The 22,963-nt window shown below is 38.8% G+C and overlaps 2 protein-coding genes across 2 annotated transcripts in view; one reads left to right on the top strand and one right to left on the bottom strand.

The window, feature by feature from the left end:
* Window positions 1-22,963, top strand: part of LOC134670780 (head-specific guanylate cyclase) — a 113,421-nt gene that overhangs the window by 64,773 nt on the left and 25,685 nt on the right. Inside the window, exon 7 of the mRNA XM_063528595.1 lies at window positions 18,449-18,627. Coding sequence (XP_063384665.1) covers window positions 18,449-18,627 — 179 coding nt within the window. The remainder of the gene's footprint in view (window positions 1-18,448; window positions 18,628-22,963) is intronic.
* Window positions 8,201-9,309, bottom strand: LOC134670861 (uncharacterized). Its single transcript, XM_063528677.1, has one exon. The coding sequence runs from the start codon at window positions 8,960-8,962 to the stop codon at window positions 8,201-8,203; it is 762 nt and encodes a 253-aa protein (XP_063384747.1). The 5' UTR covers window positions 8,963-9,309.

The raw sequence follows: 22,963 nt of genomic DNA, 5'->3' as shown, positions 1-22,963 counted from the left end.
CTTTAGTACCCTATTAGCATTTTCTTGTAGGGATTTTGTTGGGCCTTTGTTTACGTATTAGTTGGGCAACCGTTATATTTGGCCGTACGATCTGCTGGAGGGCCCTCGACAAAGGCCCTCCCGAAGATTCCCAACAGAGGGCCATAACAGTAATTTTTTCGTTGGGCCTAGTTAAATAAATCATACAATTATTTAACGGTGGTGGTTTTGGTTGGGCCGTGGTTGGGCTTATACACATTTGTTTGATGGTTGGTTAACTGTTACATTTGGCCGTACGATTTGCTGGAGGGCCCTCGACAAAGGCCCTCCCGAAGATTCCCAACAGAGGGCCATTAGAGTAATTTTTTCGTTGGGCCTATTAAAATAAATCATACAATTATTCAACTGTGGTGGTTTTGGTTGGGCCGTGGTTGGGCCTATACACATTTGTTTGATGGTTGGTTAATTGTTACATTTGGCCGTATGGCTTGCTCTAGGGCCAACTGCAAAAAAATAAAAAAAGGGCAATTTTTTCGTTGTGCTTCTGTTTGCAAATTCAACAATTACCCAACGGCAAGTCAGGTAGGTCGGTAGGTAGTCGTGCACCAGGTTGAAGGCCCAACACAGCTTGTCTCACAAAGGGCCAACATTGTAACTTTAACGTTGGGCCTTGTGTAGGATTCTTACAATACCACCGTAGGTAAATAGTTGTGTAATTTATAGTGTGCCTACAGTCTAATTATGTAATGGGCTTTTGTTTACGAGTCCTACAGTTACCCTACGTTAAGTAAGTGGTTGTGTAATACGACGTTGCGCCTTTGCTGATAAATATTACAATTACACTACGGTAGGCATTGGTTGTATCCACATGAAGGCCCTAGGCAGCAGTTGTTGTTAATCTTCTCTGTATCGTTTCAATTTTAGTATATGTACTGCCGAAGCAAGTACACTTACTATACACTCTAATTTGTATATATACTAACCGCACTTCGAAACTTCGTAAGCGAGATTTATGTTTTTTGAGATTTAAATTGAGAAAATGTTGGTAAAATACATTTTTTTAAATTTATGTATAAATTTTATAGTTATAGCTATTAGATTTATAAGTTACTTTTAAAAAATATTATGATTTTATCCGGAATAATCGAGAAAATAACTATAACTTCGATGTTTGGAGACAGTAGCGCCATCTAGTGACGCCACAAGCAAACTCAACTGGTATTGTTGGGCATCAGTACCACAACCAATGTTGGTAAATGCGATATTTGTGCTCATTGGGCCAACGAATGTTATTGTTGTTTAGCCACCGGTACCAAAATACACAAAGGCCCATTGTTAGGCGACAGTGCCACAGCCAATGTTGGTAAATACGATATTTGTCATCATTGGGCCATCGGATGATATCTTTGACTAGCCAACGTTACCAAAATACACAAAGGCCCATTGTTGGGCATCCGTGCCACAGCTAATGTTGGTAAATGCGGTATTCGACACCATTGGGCCAACGAATGTTATCGTTGATTAGCCAACGTTACCAAAATAAACAAAGGCCCATTGTTGGGCATCAGTGCCACAGCCAATGTTGGTAAATGCGATATTTGTCATCATTGGGCCATCGGATGATATCGTTGATTAGCCAACGTTACCAAAATACACAAAGGTCCATTGTTGGGCATCAATGCTATAGCCAATGTTGGTAAATGCAATATTTGTCGTCATTGGGCCATCGGATGATATCGTTGATTAGCCAACGTTACCAAAATAAACAAAGGCCCATTGTTGGGCATCAGTGCCACAGCCAATGTTGGTAAATGCGATATTTGTCATCATTGGGCCATCGGATGATATCGTTGATTAGCCAACGTTACCAAAATACACAAAAGCCCATTGTTGGGCATCAATGCTACAGTCAATGTTGGTAAATGCGATATTTGCCGTCATTGGGCCATCGGATGATATCGTTGATTAGCCAACGTTACCAAAATAAACAAAGGCCCGTTGTTGGGCATCAATGCTACAGCCAATGTTGGTAAATGCGATATTTGTCGTCATTGGGCCATCGGATGATATCGTTGATTAGCCAACGTTACCAAAATAAACAAAGGCCCATTGTTGGGCATCAGTGCCACAGCCAATGTTGGTAAATGCGATATTTGTCATCATTGGGCCATCGGATGATATCGTTGATTAGCCAACGTTACCAAAATACACAAAGGCCCATTGTTGGGCATCAGTGCCACAGCCAATGTTGGTAAATGCGGTATTCATCACCATTGGGCCAACGGATGATATCGTTGACTAGCCAACGTTACCAAAATACACAAAGGCCCATTGTTGGGCATCCGTGCCACAGCCAATGTTGGTAAATGCGGTATTCGTCACCATTGGGCCAACGAATGTTATCGTTGTTTAGCGAACGGTAGCAAAATACACAAAGGCCCATTGTTGGGCATCACTGCCACTGCCAATGTTGGTAAATGCGATATATGTCATCATTGGGTTAACGAATATTATCGTTGTTTAGCCAACGATACCAAAATACACAAAGGCCCATTGTTGGGCATCTGTGCCACAGCGAATGTTGGTAAATGCGATGGTGGGCCAATACAAAATTAATGTTGGCTACGGAACGAACCTCATCCCAACGTTTTCCCTACCGTTGGCACCGTGGGCCCCAACGAAAATGCTACTAGGGTAGGTACCTATAATTATCATATCCAAGCAATGTTGAAATTACTTTTCTTTTTTAGCAAGTTGTATGAAGTTTTAAGTCAAGTGGATTTTGATGTTGGTTGCTGATATTACTTTTCTTGTATTCTAATAATAGGTACCTATGTATCTATCTTATAGAAAGATTCAAGTTCCGCACTCACAAAATATCTGATCTCCATACAAACTTTCAACCCCATTCTCACCACCTTGGGGGATGAATTTTCAAAAATGCTTAAATTCGTTATCATGTTTTTTTTTTAATTTAATACCTTTGCAAAAAGTTCAAGTTCCTAGCTGAAAATTAAATTTACACCCCAAGACGAATTTTCATCCCCTTTTTAACCCCCTTAAGGCTTGTATTTTGAAAAACGTTGCAATTACTTTTTTTTGTAATCGGCTAATATGTCTTTCTAAGAAGTTTCAAAGCATTTGTAATGGATTCAAACTTTGAACCCCATTTTAACCCCGTTAGGGGATGAATTTTACAAAACGCTGAAATTACTTTTATTGTCTTCTAATAATATCTCCATATACAAAGATTCAAGTCCCGCGCTCGAAAAAATGTTTGATATCCATACAAACTTTCAAGTCCGTTTTCACCACCTTAGGGGATGAATTTTCAAAAACGCTGAAATTAGTTTTCTTGTATTCTAATTTAATACCTTTTTACAAAGTTTCAAGTTCCTAGCTTAAAATAAAATTTGCACCCGAAGACGAACTTTCATCCCCTTTTTAACCCCTAAGGCTTGTATTTCCAAAAACGTTGCAATTACTTTTTTTTGTAGGCGGCTAATATGTCTTTCTAAGAAGTTTCAAAGCATTTGTAATGGATTCAAACTTTGAACCCCATTTTAACCCTGTTAGGGGATGAATTATACAAAACGCTGAAATGACTTTTATTATCTTCTAATAATATCCCGAAATACAAAGATTCAAGTCCCACACTCGAAAAAATGTTTGATGTCCATACAAATTTTCAACCCCTTTTTCACACCCTTAGGGGATGAATTTTCAAAAACACTTATATGAGTTTTCTTGTATTTTAATAATATATCTTTGTACGAAGTTTCAAATTCCTAGCTTAAAAGAAAACTTTAACCCCACACAAACTTTCATCCCCTTTTTAACCCAGTTAGGGGATGAATTTTACAAAAAGCTGAAATTACTTTTATTGTCTTCTAATAATATCCCCAAATACAAAGATTCAAGTCCCGCGCTCGAAAAAATTTTTGATATCCATACAAACTTTTAACCCCTTTTTCACCACCTTGGGGATGAATTTTCTAAAACGCTGATATCAGTTTTCTTGTATTTCAATTTATTACGTTTTTACAAAGTTTCAAGTTCCTAGCTTAAAATAAAATTTGCACCCGAAGACGAACATTCATACCCTTTTTAACCCCCTTAGGGCTTGTATTTCCAAAAACCTTGCAATTACTTTTTTTGTGATTGGCTATTTTGCATTTCTAAGAAGTTTCAAAGCATTTGTAATGGATTCAAACTTTCATCCCCTTTTTAACCCCCTTAGGAGATGAATTTTGAAAAATCCTTTCTTAGTGGACCCTTAGACCTCATAAGGAATCTAGTTGCCAAATTTGGACTTTCTAGTCCCAGCGGTTTAGGCTGTGCGTTGATTTAAGTCAGTCAGTCAGTCAGGTCTTTCACGTTTATATATTTAGATTTGAACTTTTTTTGGTGTTTAAATTTGATGATTATTTTTCTGTGTCATATTTTTGACCATTTCTCACAGAAAAATAAACGTTTATACCTGTAAATCTTCAGAAAATTTGCGTTCGTACGGGATAACGGTAGACAATTTCATGGAATGCTCCTTTATGGCTGATACTATATTTTTTTACCCAGTTATTTTAACTTGTCTTTATGTATGTAATTATACATATGTTTATTTAATATTGTTCTTGTATGTACCTAATTTTATATGTAAGTTTATATGTCTTATCCTTGTGGTGTCGGACGAGAATAGCACAAACCCCTTTCTTCCCGTGGGTGTCGACTAACAGGAGACTAAGGGATTAGGGCTAAAGTATGTCTTACGAAACACCAAGTAAACCAAAACCAAATCTGTGGATTACGAGAAAATTTAGGAAAAGGCCTGGGGGCCGATTTTTGGATATCGACCACTCGATTTCGTGTATTTCGTTAAATAATATCTCCACTACTAGGCATTTAAATTCTACTAATAGAATTTAAATAGAACGGTCAATACCAATAGATTCCAAATTTCGATCTCTCGTATTTCAAAAAATTGCATTTCGCCGTTTTCCACCGATTTTCGAGTGACGAAATCGAGCGATCGAAATTCAAAAATCGGCCCCCTGGACTATTCACTCAAAGAAAGAGTTAGTTCCATTTGACATGAATTTTTACTAGCCTCCATTGAGGCTAGTAAACCACCATTACCACACCACCATATAAATAAATAAAATAAAATAGCCTTTTATTTCTTGCAATTATGACATTTTAGAATAGTTTTTAAAGTTAATATTTAGCAAGAACCCCGTCTTCGCAGGTGAAGGCCTCCTCCAGAGTTTTCCACTCATCTCTATCTTGAGCTATTTGCATCCAGTTTTGACCAGCGATATTTTTTATTTCGTCTTCCCATCTAGTCACAGGTTTTCCTATACCCCGTTTTCCTAGTGGCCCTTTCCATGACGTCACATTTTTGGTCCAACGCTGGTCCGGTATCCGTGATACATGTCCCGCCCACTTCCATTTCAGTTGTTTGGCGTGTCTAAGCGCGTCTTTGGCCTTTGTTAAGTTTCTTATCTTTGTATGTCTTATTTTTTGGATTTTTTTGATGCCGACCATACTACGCTCCATTCCCCTTTGACAAGTTCTTATTTTGTCTTTGACTTTTTTTGTGAACTTCCATGTTTGGCATCCGTAAGTTAGGCCTGGTAGTAGACACGAGTTCATAATTCTAGTTTTTAAGGTTATGGGCATGTTACTCTTGAAGATTTCTTTCAATTTCCAGTACTTGTTCCACGTGCTTTGTATTCTCCTTTCGATTTCCAGTTCATTATTTTTCTTGTTGAAACTTATTTGCTTGCCGAGGTATATATATTGTTCAATATAGTTTAAGGGCTTGTTGCCTACTGTTATTGTTTTCTCTGTACTGTTTGTCATTATCATAGTTTTAGCCAGGTTCATTTCAAGTCCTACTTTGAGACTTGCTCTATGTAGAGCTTCCATCATAATTTGAAGTTGCGATCCCGTTTCAGCCAGTACGACGAGGTCGTCTGCAAAACGGAGGTGGCTTAAATATTTGCCTTTTATATTTATACCGTAGTGCTTCCAGTCTAGCTGTCCCATAATTAACTCTAGGATGGCTATAAATATTTTAGGGGATAGAGGATCTCCCTGTCTTACGCCTCTTTTTATGGGGAAACTCGAACCCGTCGTTTCTAGTCTTACTCTACCTGTGCTGTTTTTGTAGAGGCTCTTGAGGAGTTCTATGTACTGGTGTTCTACTCCTTGGTTCCCAAGAGCTTTCCATATGCTTGTGTGTGAAACCGTATCAAAAGCTTTTTGGTAGTCTACGTAGGCAATGTAGAGCGGTCTCCGTTTCTCTTGGTATTTCTCTATAAGTAGTTCCAGTGTATGTATGTGGTCGGTGGTAGAAAACCCTTTCCGGAAGCCCGCTTGCTCTATAGGTTGGTATGATTCTAGAGTTGGACTTATTCGTTGATTAATAATTATAGAGAAAAGCTTGTACACGGCTGACAGCAAGCTTATCGGTCTATAGTTGGAAATATCTTTTGGGTCTCCTTTCTTATATATTAAAATAATGTTTGATTCGGTCCATTGAGAGGGTATTTCTGATGTTCTTAGTATTAGGTTAAACAGATTTGCTAGGGGTAGAGCTAATATTGTTTGGCCTGTCTTTAATGCTTCGTTGGTCACTTGGTCTGACCCTGGGCTTTTATCTCTTTTTAGACTGGTTATCGCCTGTATAACTTCTAGTTCTGTGATTTCTTTAACTTCTTGTTTATTTTGTGACTGTTTAAGTTCTTGGGTATTATTTTCCATGGCAGACTTTTCACTGTATAGGTCTCTGTAGAATCTGGTTGCCACCTCTATGATCTCGGTGCGGTTGTGTAGAGTTTTTCCAGAAGAATTTAGCCCCTCTATCCATGCTTTGCTTGTTGTCAGTTCCTTATAGGCTTTTTTTGTGCTTCCTGACTGCTCTAAGTGTTTTGTTATTGTATTTTGTCTGTGCTTAGCATAGTCAACCCTGATGTATTTATTAATTAGTTTATATAAGGCTGCAAGTTCGTTCTTTTCACTCCGGGATCTGTTTTTTATTTTATGTAGTTCTCTTCTTCGGTTCATTAGTTGTATGGTACGTGGGGATAGTATTTGATTCATTTTCGGTTCGGAATTTGTTGTAAGTGCTTCTCGTAAGCTTTCAGTGATTGTGTTGATGATTATGTTGTACTGAGTTTGTACACTTATATCTTTATGCTGGTTCGGTTGGTTTGCTATATGGGACGTAAGTCGCTCTCTAAATATGTGTACTTCACTTTCTTTCTTTAATGTTGCTATTTGATTGTTCTTGTAGTTTGCTCTACTTTTTTTAATATTTTTAAAGAGTAGTGTTGCTCGTACTGGTCTGTGGTCTGACGGATAGTCGATGTTCAAGACTTCTATATTTTGGAATAAATCTGGGCGGTTGGATAAGATAGTCTATTTCGTTTTTATGTTCCTTGTTGGGTGAGCACCATGTCCATCTGCGGTTTGTTTTTTTCTTGTAGAAGGTGTTTAATATGGATAGTTTGTTTTCTGTTGCAAAGTCGATGAGTTTCTGGCCTCGGTTATTCCTTTCTCCATAGCCATAACATTTCATTATCAGGTATTCGCTTTGCTTTGGTTGGCCTATCTTCGCATTGTAGTCGCCCATTAAAATATAGTCCTTATGTGCATCTTCTATTGCCTGAATAATTGTTTCATAGAAAAGTGTAATCTCTTCTTCTTTGGCAGACTCTGTAGGTGCATATACTTGTATTACTGATAATTTTTTTCCCATAAAGTTAAGGTTCAGTCTAGCTACCCGTTCTGTAAGTCCGGTGTAGCTTTCTATATATGGCTTCATAGATTTCCTTAATACGAACCCCACTCCATACCTGCCGGGTGTCTGGCCTGTGTAGCATAGTATGTGGTCTTTGTGTTCTTCTATATTAGTCCCAAGGCGCCTCATTTCTGATATTCCCATTATATCACATTTCACTGATTTCATAACTTCAGTTAATTCTATAAAGCGTTCATAGGATGAGAGAGTCCTGACGTTATAGGTTATTATGTTCAATTGGTTTTCATGGTTGTGTTCTGCACTTTTTGATTCACTGCTATGAGAATTTTTGAATATATTGTTATTTTTAATTTTGGTTGTTTGTAGTTTTAGTTTTAGACTTGCTGGAGGGTGGTGGTCTGACGTCCCACGGGGACCAGCCGGGTTGGGACCTGATGTTTTGGTTGTTGGTGGTAGTTGCTATGATGAATTGTCCGGCTCATTTGATGACCGCTGCCTCATATATTCTCTGGAATTTGAGCTAGATCTAGCTCTCATCAGGTCGAATGCGTTTGTTTTTTTATTAATTGGTGGGGTAGCGGTTTGCTGTTTTTTTGGCTGCGAATTATTTGATGGGGAAATTGATAGTTCCCTCTTCCTGTTTTCTTTTGTGTTAGTAGCTTCTTTCACTATCAATTTATCATACTTAATGTACGCAACATTGCCTTTATTCCTCTCTTCCATTAGTTGTGGCATTAATGCCTTCCTTCTTTCTAAAATGTCTTTGGAATAATCTTCCGTGAGCTTTAGTTCTTTAGATTTATTCTTATTCCTCATTATTTCTGTCTTTTTCCATCCACTCACAAAAGATAGGAGTGTTGGCCTTGGTTTATCGTCTTTCTTATTTTTACCGATGCGATAGATTTTGTTAATGTCGAGAGCTTCTAATGATATATTTAACTCCGTCAGGAACTTTTCTTGTACATGATTTATTAGCTCAGTTGTAGATTTTTCGCTTTCGCATAGCCCGTGTATTATTATATTGTTACTTTTCTTCTCTTTCTCCATAAATTCCACTTTTTTTTCTAACAGATCTACTTTTTTCTTTAATTTATCATTCTCTTCTATTAACGGCTTTAATTTAGTGTCGATAGTTTCCGTTATTCTCGTAGTAATAACTTCAGTTTGAGCGTGCATCTCTTTTTGCATTTTTTCGAAATAGAGTTCAAACTGGGCTTCCATGTTTGTATTTATTTTTGTTTGCTTAGAATGGAACGTAATGGTAGTAATGGGGTAAGCCGATTTTAATTGCTGGCAACACTCGAGATGACACTAGGGCGGTTATTCGTCACTGACAGTTCAAGCATCCGTTTGTCTATGCTTAGAAACTTAACCTCAAAAATCACACAGTTTTCTTTCACTTATTTGTGTAGATTTCAATGTTTGCACGACAACTACTATTTCCACCACTTTATTTTCACTTAGTTTGTCAATTAGAAGTAAGTTTTCGTGAGAACTGCAGCTAAATACTATTTATTTTTGGAAAAGTTTACGGAGCGACAGTACTATGATGTTTACGATTCGAGAGCCGGAACCGGACACCACCATAACCATTGTTAATTCTTGCGTTACGGGCTTATCATTTGGGGTAATAGTACGGATATCCAAAGAGCATTTGTGACCCAAAAAGCTTGCATCAGAGCTGTAAGCGGAAGTGAATATCTCGCCCACTGTAAACCAATATTTCAAGAACTTAAAATTCTACCATTGCCTTGTCAGTACATTTTAGAAATTACTAAAATTTGTCAAAAAACAGCCTCAGCTTTTTTCACTTCACGATGAAGTGGTCAATAAGCAAAGGCCTAGCAGGAAGCCACTGCAGCTACATCAACCTGCGCAGAAGCTGAAAGTGTCCCAGTCAAATGTGTGTAATATGGCTGTAAAAATATTTAATAGAGTGCCAGATGACCTCAAAACTCTACCGATATGTAAATTTGAAAAAAAAATGTTTCAGTGGTTACTTGGAAAATGTTTTTACTCTGTAGATGAATTTTTTAAATGACATTTATTATAAATTGTTAATTAATTTTGCTTATCTTATACTGACTGAATTTTAATTTTAATATTTAATTTTACTCCTCATGTACATAGCTATGTAAATATTTCTACGCCGATGCATGCCGGCAGAATTATGCTGACCTAACACCTTTTACTAACCAACATTGTATGTACCATATTCTTGGAAATAAAGTATTGAATTGAATTAATGTTTTATATATTCCCTTCTTACAAATAAGTCAAAATGACATGACATGTACCTAACTCATGTAAGAGACACGACCACAGACAAAACATCCTCCAGACTGAGCATAGTCGCGCTACCCCCTCTGCCACGCATACGGTAATTTTACTCCATGTTCGAGTCGAAAGTGTCTTTGTGAACCGTCCGTGTCTTTGAAAGGACCAATCACGGCACGGGACTTCGCTCACCTCGTCCCGCGCACACCCGCATTTTTGGCATTATCGGTTGCCTGAAATAATTGCTTTAAACACGGTCTAAAGGATTCCTAGTCTATGGACACGAGACGATTAACAGCTAATTAAGACACAAGCACATTTATGAATAAGTTTTTTACTTTCTGCAATTAATTAGTTTAAATACTGCGTTGAGTGTTTTTTAACTGTAATTTAATCTTAAAAAATCTAGCATGCATCATCTGTTTCATTCCGTAAAATGTGCTCGATTAAAAAACCACATAAGGCCTTGTCCCGCCTTGATTAAACCAGAAATATCCAGTTTGGTTGCACGGGTCCCGGGATAAATCCGGAACGCATCAACGGTCGGATAATCCGGGTTATTAGTTCCCTCTGTTTTTGAGCACAATTTTATTTTGTTTTCCGCAACTCTTAACGCAAAGAGACGTACTTACTAGTAAACATTGGGATTTATTTTTCATTTTTCTTAGACCGTTAAATAATTCAAGTGCCACACAGCCCGAAATTGACTAGTTATTGAATCGAATTTAAACTGTTGTGAGACATACTAACATTGAATAGTTTTACGGTTTAGACTCATAGTTAGTGTAGGTATAGTTATTGAGTAAGTATGTGAGTTAATATGTGTTCAAAATGCGAAAGTTTAAAATATTATATTGAGTAGGTATTCAAAATATCTATTAGGTTAGGTTCACAATTATTTGAAGCTGGGGGCTATAAAGAAATGGATGTTGGGGTTTTTCAGTCGATTTTGGCGGAACCCCTATCTAAAACTGCAAAATTAGTGTACCATTTTTTTGATAACTAGTATAATATTTATTGAAACTAGATAATGTAATGTAATGTGTGTGTGATGTAGGTAATGTAGAGGCCCAACGCGGAGCCGACATGTCCCGTTTGATAAAGGTTCCCTTTAAAATACGAAGATTTAAAAAAAAAAGGTACTTATATAGTTACTTACATGTATCATACAACGTGTATTGACTCAAGTAAAATATAAAGTATTACCTATAGACAGCATAGCGCATCCCGAATGATATATACTAAACTCGTTTTTTTTTTTAATTTTCTGTCGTGGAAGATGCGTTTTTAAGCCAAAGTTCATTGAACAAAAGTGGAGACAAGTAAAATGTATGCTGGCGCTATCTATAAAAACATTGACTAGTATCAATACAATACAATACAATACAATACAAATAGGTACTCTTTATTGCACACCTCAATAAAAGAAAACAATACAATAGAAAACAGAAATACAAGCAGAGGTTAACAGGAGGCGGTCTTATCGCTTAAAAGCGATCTCTTCCAGACAACCTAGTATCCTTATTACTTTTACTATGTAATAAAGTTTACGGCAGTAGATAACATCGAAGCAGTGTGAATTGAGTTCGGCCGTTATAGATTAATGGCTTTTGCCCTCGAGATCATTCACGTAGGGCTCGTTAATCGCTTCCATACAAACTTCGAACCCCTAATCTTCCCTCATTTCTGGATAAAAAGTTATTTAACCTTACGTGCCATTGATCTAACAGTCCCAGTTCTCGTTCGGCTGTTCGTGGTAGGTTTTATAAATGGAATTACTTTAATACGAGTATTAAGGTTGACTCACGTTAGACCGCAGCCTCAGAGGGGCTACCGCCAAAACCGAAATTCACAAACTGCGGGGATCTTTCTCTTTTACTCCAATGAAGGCGTAATTAGAGTGACAGAGAAAAATGCCCGCAATTTGCGAACTTCGATTTTCGCGGTTATAGCCCAGGCGTACTTACCTATCGTTTTTATGGAAAGCATCACTCGTGATCGCCTGTCATGTCATAGAAAAGTAAACGCCGGAAGCTCCGACCCGGACACGGCCCGGTCTACCATGAGACATCCTTAAAGGTAGAGGAAGGGTGGCGTCCGACATGTCATTTTCTATGACACACACTCACTCCGTTGGGTCAGCGACCCAAAATGAGACTTGGCCTCCGACTCAAGACAGCGCGCTTTTCTCGGTCCTGTGCGACCTCTCGCCAATAGGCTACATTCCTACTAGTCAAATCGGCTTCTTTTTTAGAACTGTCAAAACGATTTGCTAATATGGAATTTATATGAAAACGAATGTAGTGACGTCACAGTCAACTCACCTACTTTATATATTTCAATCCGATATATTAAATAGAAATAGTGCTTAAAAATAACTGCTGCCTATGTTTTTCTAATTATTATCTGGTGCTTTATTTCGTGTACGGTGTGAAATAATTTATTTTAAGTAGAGGAAACATCCCTATTGTTGACGCAGGTCCACCATGTCGCACCAGCGATATCTGGGTCGTCCGACAGGACGTCTTCCTGCTGGACGCGATAGGACGACAGCTGATCGGTAATCACGAGGTGCTTTGCATAGAATACGAAGCGTCGGAAGCTCCGGCCCGGTCTAACGTGAGTCATTGTGAGTGAACCTTACGGATGATATCGAGAAGAACAACTTTCAACAGCGGCTCACCAAACTAAAATCGCAGCTGCGAGCTCAACAATAATATTTTTTTTTAAAGTCGCATACCTATCAGCATATATTCATAATAATAATAAAAAAAAAGGATGTTGCGAATATTCGCATCCGCATCCGCGGAACATCCGCATTATTTTCAACATACGCATCTGCATCCGCATCCACATAAAATCGATGCGGAGCATCCGCATGATGCGGATGTCGACCAAGTCGGTAACAGGAACGTATAACGCTACGTCTTACGTAGGCGAACAACGCGCGAACGCGGCGCGGCGCGGCGCGGCGAAAGCGGCCGCCGCCGCGCCGCGCCGCGCCGCGCCGCCTGACATTCGCGTGCAAATCGCGCCGCACCGCGTTCGCAACGAGATCGCTTACGTAGGACACTTCTATGGGCATCAAAGGATTGATTTCGCCGCGCCGCGTTCGCGCGTTGTTCGCCTACGTAAGACGTAGCGTTAGCGGCGGCGCCGGCGGTGTAAGTGCTAGGTAATTTCGTCATATATAACGAAATCGTCTAGATCCCGAAATCCATCCGCGGATGTGAGGCTTTAAATATCCGCATCCGCATCCACATCCGCGGATGTCAAAAAATCTGCATCCGCAACATCCCTGATTCAGACAATCTTACATATCCAAATGAGTCAAGTTAAAGAATCCTACATGCGTGTGCATGTTACACGTGTGTGTAGGTACTCGTACGTCAGAAAACATGAATCTGAATAGAGACCCCACAAACGATAAACAAAACCACGGAGGATGAGGTCCCTCATTTTCATGCAAAGTGCTTGAGGAAAAATGGGCCGTGAACTCTTCAAGATGATCCTGTCATAAACAAAATTTGTACGCGTTGTCAAAAAGATAAACCGGCCAAGTGCGAGCCTGACTCTTTCCGTACCATTACGCATAAAAATCACGTTTGTTATATTATGTGGGAGCCTCACTTAAACATTTATTTTGTTTTGTTTTTAGTATTTGTTGTTATAGCGGCAATAGAAACACATCATCTGTGAAATTCTCAATTTCGAACCTATGTCTTTGAATTTTATTAGAATCATTAGAACGTCGAGACCGCCATTTCCACCGTCTAAATATTGCTCGTTCACTCAGCAAGTTAAGTGACATTTACTACCTTAATTGTTTCCTTCTTCATGGGAAATTAAAGAGACGAAATTCCCAGAAGTAATGGGTTAGCAGATAAATAAATGACAATCAAGTTATCTTGGATACCTTATTACGTAACTTCTTGATTGTGTTTGCTACTGAAGTACTGAAGTATATATAGCAGCACTCGTAACTGCACATCGGTGGACGTTATTACAAAATACACAGTTAGGAGTGTGGGCGATGGTACTTAACCCATTTTTACAAAAACGCACTGTGATATTTGCTGAAAATATTATGCCCATTATGACTAAATCGTGCATTACGGATTTTACACCCGCGAAAACCCTGAAAATTACTCCCATAACGAATTTTATAAGAAAATTCATGGCCGCAATTTTGTAATCCTAAATTGTCATTCTCACAAAATTTTCCTCGTAGGAGGAATTAGTAACAATCAGTATTTGTGCGTGATATTAACCGAATTCAAAACAGGATTTTTGTTTCTTATTTACTACTCAACTGCGGTTGGATCGGTTTATATAAATAAAATATTTCAGATTATGGGATTCTCAAGAAATCTGGGCAAAGAAATTTGGGTATTTTCTCTCAAAAAACACCACTTAGAGAAGTCGAAGAAGGGATTTTTTTTGTTTCCAGTTGTCGATTATTTCATTCTTTTGTTTTCTGAAATAATTATAACGTAGATTGCGCAACCAAACGAACTTACCCTGTCCTAGTCGATGCACAAATTGTTTTCATAGAGTTTCCGTGACTTTGCCATAGCGTTATCACTTAAGTAATTAGTCAGAGCAGATGGAGACAGGGTCGCAACCTTCCGGTCCAATGCTACCCGTGAGAGCAATTGGGTTAGCGACTATTTTATTGCGCCCAATTCGTTTGTGGTGAAATGAAAGAAGACTCGTTCGAAGCCCCAATGTTGTCTAGGAGGCCCATTCTAATTTTACAGTGTGTTATGATTTTGATACGACATTGATGATCGTCAAAGGACTTCATTTATTTTAAAAAAGAAACAAAACTGCATTCAAAGATTTATCTTTTTTTTCAATTTGGCTAGTCTAAAAAAATGTTGAGTACTAAATATTAGATTTTATGGATATTTTGTAGGACAGACGAGTGTAAGAATCTGTTGCTGTTTGTTTGCCAATTCACCTATTTGTTTTCATACATAATGCATGATAAATACGTATAGATAAATCCGATGCGAACGATCCACACAAAACGATACTACATGAATTGTCTCATCCTGGGGCCAAATTCGACATGTACAACTGTCAGATTTCGCATCCACGTCAAATCAACAGTTGATTTTATTGCATACTGAGTGTTGATTCTATCAACGGTGGATAATATCATTTGGTACAACCAAAACTATCCAAAACTCAACTCTAAACTAAGGGTGATTCGGTGTGGTTTGCTTGTCACCCTAACTGTGGATTGTTAATGTCAAATTTTGACATTGTACGTATTCGAGAACTTATGATTTTGCCCACATCAAAGGGAGATCAACACGATACGTCAAACGTCGCTTGTCGAATAGGGGTCATGGTTTTGCGCAATTAATTTTATGTATTCCCTATCCATTTTGGATTATTTATGTTTCATCTATTTTACGCCGCATTATCTAGTCTTATTTTCCAAAGCTCACATAACAGTCATGTAGTGCATTTGAATTTGAACGTTAAGTTATAGCAGGTGAGATTGATTTTGAAACGTTAACGTAGCGCAAGATGCGAGGTCGGAAAAGATACGTGAGCACGTACATCATCTGTGAAATTGCCCCCTTAACGGCCGGGTTTAGGTGGACTATAATTATTTATGGGCCCTGGTGGATTAAGTGCAAACCATAGGTTTACTTTTTATAATGACAATTAGGCTGTGCGTATTAAAACGCAATAAAAATTGCTAACATTTTTAATTTAACGGCAATGGAATACATAAGACCCAGCGGACTTCGGACCTCATGGCCATTGACGCCGGTGTTCCTCAGGGGTCTGTTCTCTCCGCAACCCTTTTCCTGCTCCACATTAACGACATGCTGCAACCCAGCATTGTAGGTTATGCAGATGACAGTACGGTTGTTGAGAGATATTTGGCTAGTGCAGGGGACAGAAGGGAGGATATACGTTCACAGAGAGAGGCCATGGTTGAGCGAATGAATTTGACCCTTAGTCTCGTTTCCCAGTGGGGTGATGACAATCTGGTCACGTTCAATGCCTCCAAAACGCAGACGTGTCTATTTTCCGCAAAACGGAGTCCATTCGACCCGACTCCTTCTTTCCGGGGTGCATCTGTACCTATTACCAACAGCCTGGAACTCCTCGGCATGGAGCTGAGTTCAGTCCTCAGCTTCGGCAGCTTCATTGAGTCTAAAGCACAAACTGCGGCCAGAAAGCTGGGCGTCCTAAATAAGGTGAAGCGATACTTCACACCTGGACAGCTTCTAACACTTTACAAAGCTCAAGTCCGGTCGTGTATGGAGTATTGCAGCCACCTGTGGGATGGCTCAGCTAAATACCAACTCGCCGCTTTGGACTCAGTGGAGCGCAGAGCCAGGAGGATGATTGGCGACAAGAAGCTAACGGCTAAGCTTCAGTCTTTGGCCCATCGGCGGAAAGTCGCCAGCCTGTCGGTATTCTACAGGTTGCACTTCGGGGAGTGTGCCCAAGAGCTACACGAGCTTATTCCACCGTCCCCATTCTACCATCGGACTTTTAGACGCACGGCCGGTTTCCATCCTTACTTGGTAGATATTCCACCAATTCGCACGAAGCGCTTTGCTTCTACTTTCCTTATGCGCACTGCCAAGAAATGGAATTCCTTGCCGGCGTCTATATTTCCGTGTTCTTATAACCCGGCAACCTTCAAATCAAGAGTGAACAGGCACCTTCTGGGCGAGCTCGCTCCATCGTAGGCCACGTCTACGCCTCGGCTAGTCTGTGGCCATGAGTAAGCCCATTCATAATAAAAAGGAAAAAAAAAAGCGGTGAAATTTAGGTTAACTTTCATATTATTAAGACCTTTAGCTTTATTTTTGTAACACGAAGGCCCAGGGCCCAAGGGCAATCCGCCATGTAGCTTCCGATAATAAAAAAGAGGTTAAAAGGGTTGTTTTTAAATTAGCCTAGTTAATTAGGTGAATTAAAAACAGAGGGGAGCGAAAACAACTTTTATATTCTGGAACATTTTTAAGAAAAGCTTTGCGAAAACGGGTTCTATATCCAGTTGGGGGAATTTATTTTATTAATGGATTTCTTTCGTTTCACTTAGAATTATGGTATAATCTAGTAAATTTATGTCTTTTCAATGCAAGAGTGAACCACATAAAACTAAAAGCTATATTTATCAACGGTTCAGTTTAACAATCCAGCGAGGAAATGCCGCCTGCGTCTTCTGTACTATGCCGAATTTTTAGTTTTATATTAGATTTAACATCAGGGGCCCATAGATTACCAGCCGGCCTAGCCAAGGTTACAATCGCTATCGCTTCGACAACGAAAAGCTTTACGTCTCTCTATCACTCTTCCATATTAGGGCGACAGTGACAGTTGCGTTTCGATCGCTACGGAGCGTAAGCGATTGGCATCATCGCGGCCTGTTCGCCGGACGATATCAGCCTGTCGGTTAAACGCAAAAAGTGACAGTTCCGAACAGGCTGATATCGTCCGGCGAACTGGTAATCTGTCTTTAGTCATATTTTAATTTATTTCAAAGCTACAATTTTTCAAAACTCTTTCTCAATGTTTAACTACCAGTAGAGGTTGTTGTTGTATTCATTCATGAGGAACACAAAATAGCAGTACTTTTATTACTTGGTCAGATGTCCAATTTCGTTGTTAGAGACATCCGACCTTCAGGTTCTGAGGAAGTTATAGGAACTAATGAGACCTCTATGCGCAGGGTCGTGGAAATGTTTCGATGTTAGCCACGACTGAATGGAGATACAGTTGTTCAAACTAGGAAATAAAATAGGAGCAGAAAAGTAATGGTATGCAGTGTTCAGCTTTTAATCATGTTATAGGTTTTTAATAAAATGTGTTTGTATTTAAAAAATAATTAATTTAATATTATAGTCGGATTGAGAAAAGAAGATGATACTTATAATATTAAGTGGCTCAGAAATAACTTAGCATCTCCGCTGATAAGCTAAGGGACTACTGGGAATTCCGTTTTATTTATAACAACAGTTAACCGTAGCTTATGTTCGCTATATAACAATCTAAGTCTTTATACGTCACTTACGTACATCATACGTTCTTTTAATTATCAATTTTTATGCAACACTTAAGTATAGGTAGATGTGCAACAAAAGTTAATTCGTTAGTGAAACAAAGAACCGTAAATGATTTACCAATAATTGATGATCGAAAAAATATTAAGTGTTTTATGTGTAATCATAACGCGTTGGTTCAACAAATTTTTAATACGTACCTTAATATCTACTCATGTACTTAGGTACCTATGATAAGGATTCGGACCGAAATTTTTGTCATCTTTTTGCATTTTTTTTAGAACGATTTTTTCTGCTCTATACAGCACAAACAAGTTTTGAACGCACGATTTTTGACCACCACACCACATATGAAAGGTCCATTCTAACTGCTTCCTTTCTTCCACAGGCTCAGGATTCATGCGTCTGTTCGGCACGGAGCTCGCGTCGCGCGGCTCCAGTCTCAACACATACTTCAGACTGTTGCGGCCCCGTGGAGTCACTCTAGACTTCCGCGAGATTCTGAAGCGTGTGAACACACCTTTCATGTTCGCGATCAACATTCCAGGCGCGGTGACTGCTGCTGAGGTAAGTGCTAGCTGGGGCCTTACCATGATGTCCTTTGTCTGTTTAGGACCTAAACTGAATTGCTAAGGGACAGAGTTATGCGACTTATACCGGGTGTGGCCTGTAACATGAGCAAAAAATTAAACTGTAAGCTGTAGTACTCCTCATACTGATCAGCGACTTTTAAAAATAACTTGTGGTTTGATGTTTAATACACTCTAAAGTTTATTCTAAGACGCAATGTATTGCGAATTTTGTTATGTTTAAGGCGTGACAAGCAACGTCAATCACAATCATATGGCGTGGCGATGGCGTCCATTGAAGACAATATTTATTTTGTATGAAAAATAGGGAGTCTAAATACTTCATAATTTTTAAAAGTTGTTGAACAAAGGTGTCACCGTTTGAGGAGTACAATCTATGTTTTAATGATTTGCTCGTGTTACAGGCCACACCCGGTATAGCTCCGTCCTTTAGCAATTCAATTTAGGTCCTAAACAGAATCGCAATAAGGACATCATAGTGAGGCCCCTGATTTCATTTTACTGGCGGCTTCCTGACTACTGTAAGCTTGTGGAGTTCATCTTTCTCCGCATCTTTTATGTTTGGGATTAACATTCCTAATGTCGTCACTGCTACTGCAGCTTTAGTATAATTTGACCATAGTTCTGTAGAAAGCAACCAACTATTTATTTTTGTCAAAGTGACTTACACCCTAACTCAGAAGTTTTGGTCGCTTTCTGCATTGATAAAAAAATTTAGTTGGTCGTTTTCTGCATAACTACGGTCCTTTATGACTACAAGACCGGTTACCTGACTTCTAAGGTCTATCTATATCTATATCGTACAACGTGTCGCGTTTCAAAAATCAAATCGCGACGGTCTGTCCTTCTTGCCCGCAAGATATGCTAGTCGTACTGCTACTGTTAACGCGTATTCTGAACTGCAGTATTCCGCCTTTCATATTCGCGATCACAATTTTCTAATGCATCGTCCGACGCATCCTATCACAGTCTTAAGGGGCCCACAGGTTACAATTTCACAGGACGATATCAGCCTCTCAGTTAAATGCAAGAAGTGACAGTTCCTAACAACTGACAGGCTGATATCGTCCGGCAAACTGGTAATCTGTGGGTGGGTGTATTAACGCGAGACTTTGGTGGCGTGGCCTTTAATGATTATGTTTATGTATATAAACTAGTGTAGGATAGGTAGGTACAATTTAGTGGCGTGAACAGCGGATTATACCTACTTGAAGTCTTAAAGGCTTGCTACACGGTAGCCGACAAGCCCCCAGACCGCGTGGCCTTGGCCGGTCCCGGACCGTGTAGACAGTTGTTACCAACAAAATTTGACCAAAACTGACCAAGGACAGACCAATGTCAGACGGTTAGAAGGCTTGTAGGCGACCGTGTAGCAAGCCTTTAAGAGATTTCGTGTGTGGTTGAAACTTTTTGTTAAGGCGTCAAACGTAGCTCTAATGTAACGAAATAAGGCTTAAAATAAAATGAGGCTTCGCTTCTAAGTGTGTCAATCTATGCTTTAATCAACATTTCCGTCGCTTGGTTTCTACACCACAACCTCCAGCCTGAATAGCTACCGCTCGACTTCGAAACAGGAAAACAACTTCGTGCTCTACCAGTTATTAAGCGTTTATTTAACTTTGACTAAAAACGGAACAATGTTCAAGGGAATGTTATTTGAATAACAGTGAATTGTTTATTTTTTAAGCCCTGGTATCTAGCACGGATCCGCGTACGAGGAAAATGTTAGAAAAAAATAATCACGGCACACGTACGAGAGGTTAATTCATTTCGCAGCAAAGAACACAATGCTATTACAATAAAATAAAACGCCGTGAAATAGAAAAAAATCTCTATTTTTTTTTATAGTGAATATAGGTATTTTAGTGGGCATCGTTTGGGAAATGAACGTAATATCACTAATATATTTTCTTTCAATATACCGGAGAGTTTTAAAGTGAAGGTTTTGTAACCAGTGAGTTACAAACGTGATTCTCACAATATGCCCAAAAACCTCGGCCAAAAACCATACATTTTTGCTGAACATAATTATATAGGGGCCAAATTGGTAGCTCTTAAGGTCCTCTGTCATTGACCTTTACTTTAAACGACTATATTAATTATAATCATTGTTCTATTTCCTCGACCCAATTAAGAGAAGTGGCTACAACTTAAGAGACTTTAAGCTACACATAGCCTTTGCGGCTGAATGTTGAAGTGGCTGGATTACAATGAATCTATTTAAGGGTCTATTAATATAAAGAGAACTACAGACTACGAGTATTTGTATCTTCAAAACTGTCCTACATTTGATGACCTTTATATTGTTTTTTAAATAAAAAACCAGATACATTAACTCTACATTGAGTTGATAGAAGTACATTGAGTTGATTAATAATGAGGAGAAGAACTTCAACACAACATCGAATACGAATATTGAATAAGGACGGAATAGTTTGTTGCAAATAGGTTTATATATAAATTTTCCAAAATATTCAAAAGCTAGATTCAACTGTCATACCACTTACGAATAAAATATCAAACCGTTTCAGCTTTACACAGAACACGCAACCCTTTCGGCGAATATCTAATAAATAAAATTTCCATAACAACGTCGAATCAGACCGGCAGAAATTATCGCAAAACAAGATTCACGTCATGTTCTTCGTAACAAATAGATAATACTCGTACCATTGACAAAGATTGTATAAAATAATATTAGGGCAGATTTGCCACATTTATCATTTAAGGATGACAGAGGTATTCCACACTTCGTTTTCTATGATGGTGATCGGTGATCACGTCATCACGTGATGCTTACTATAAGAAATATAGCGCTTATATATATAGCTTGCTAACTATAGTTAGCAAGTCCCACTTTAGAGAGGCATTATTTGTTTTGATCTTAGAACGCGTAAATGTAGGTATAGCCTGTACGATTTCTACCATCAAGTTTGCCATACATGATGGCGTACTAGATCTTAGCAAAACGGACAGACTATAACTATTAAACGAACGTGGCTAGTTAAGATCACCAACCACTAAAACCACGTGAGCATATGTAAACAAACTGCCATATTGAAATTTTCTCTGAATGATGGATTTACTAGTGACTATTGTTTATAGTTAGCAAGTTCCATAGAATGACACTTTACGTCCGACACATACCTTACCATTAAATGTTAAAAAAATTAACCATGTCGCTTACCGCGCAAATGTGACACCATCCTTCGCGTGTGCTATATAGTTGTGAACATGTGTTTTTCGTGACGCATCTGCTTGTGTAATCCGTGGAAAGGGTCCGAACCGAGATGAGCTCGTTACATGAGATTTGTTGGGGAATGTAAATAAATAGTGAGCCGGTAATATTTGCCCGCCTCTTAACTATGTTTGGGCAAGGCATTGAGCTCCAAGCGAAAAGGTTGGATCAGGTTAAGCTGAATTTAGTTACGAGTGGGCAAACAGCGTTAGGTAACGATGGGTTTTATAGATAGTTGGTTATATGTCGATGGTAAATATTTGGGTGCTTAAGGCGTGTGTGTTGTGGAATACCTACTTATTTGTTCTTGAGAGCTTAAGGTTCTTTACCACTTAAAGAGGCTTAGGCCGTCGAAGGTGCCTACTCGTATCTACTTAAATAAAATTTTCTTTTTTCTATTTTTTGTTCCCGAAAGGAGTTAGGTACAACTTTAGTGAAAAAAATGCCTACACTTTGACTAAGAGTTACCTAAGACACTCGAAAGTTTAAGGTGTTAGTCACAATTAGAAGACTTTTCGGTGTTAATCACAATCAGAAGTTAGATTTCAGTATATTGTTAACAGTAATAAGCGGTGGTGGCCGAGTGGATATGACGTCTGACTTTCAATCCTAAGGTCGCGGGTTCAAATCCTGGCTCGTACCAATGAATTTTTTGGAACTTATGTACGAAATATCATTTGATATTTACCACTAGCTTTTCGGTGAAGGAAAACATCGTGAGGAAACCTGCATATATCTGCGAAGAAATTCAAAGGTGTATGTGAAGTCCCCAATCCGCATTGGGCTAGCGTGGGGACTATAGCCCAAGCCCTCTCGCGCATGAGAGGAGGCCTGTGCTCAGCAGTGGGACGTATATAGGCTGAAATGATGATGATGATGATGATGATATTATTAACTTCTAACCAGACAAGTTTTGTTTTTCTCTCTATGGTCACCAAACGGAATATGGAAGTAGACCAAACGACCAAAGAAAATGTACATATAGTGTAAATTTTATTAATCCCTAGTGTATCTTGTAGTGATTACTTTGAAATTGAATACACAATCAAGTGGAACCCTTGAATCTTCATTGACG

This window comes from Cydia fagiglandana, chromosome 14, assembly GCF_963556715.1.
Source record: "Cydia fagiglandana chromosome 14, ilCydFagi1.1, whole genome shotgun sequence".
In the NCBI taxonomy this organism is placed as follows: Eukaryota; Metazoa; Arthropoda; class Insecta; order Lepidoptera; family Tortricidae; genus Cydia; species Cydia fagiglandana.
Note: the sequence above shows the minus strand (reverse complement) of the source record. Positions and strands in the feature narration are given on the sequence as shown.

What these genes read in the sequence shown, in the direction of transcription:
- LOC134670861 (XM_063528677.1), bottom strand. Translation starts at nt 8,962, where the DNA reads ATGGAAGCCCAGTTTGAACTCTATTTCGAAAAAATGCAAAAAGAGATG.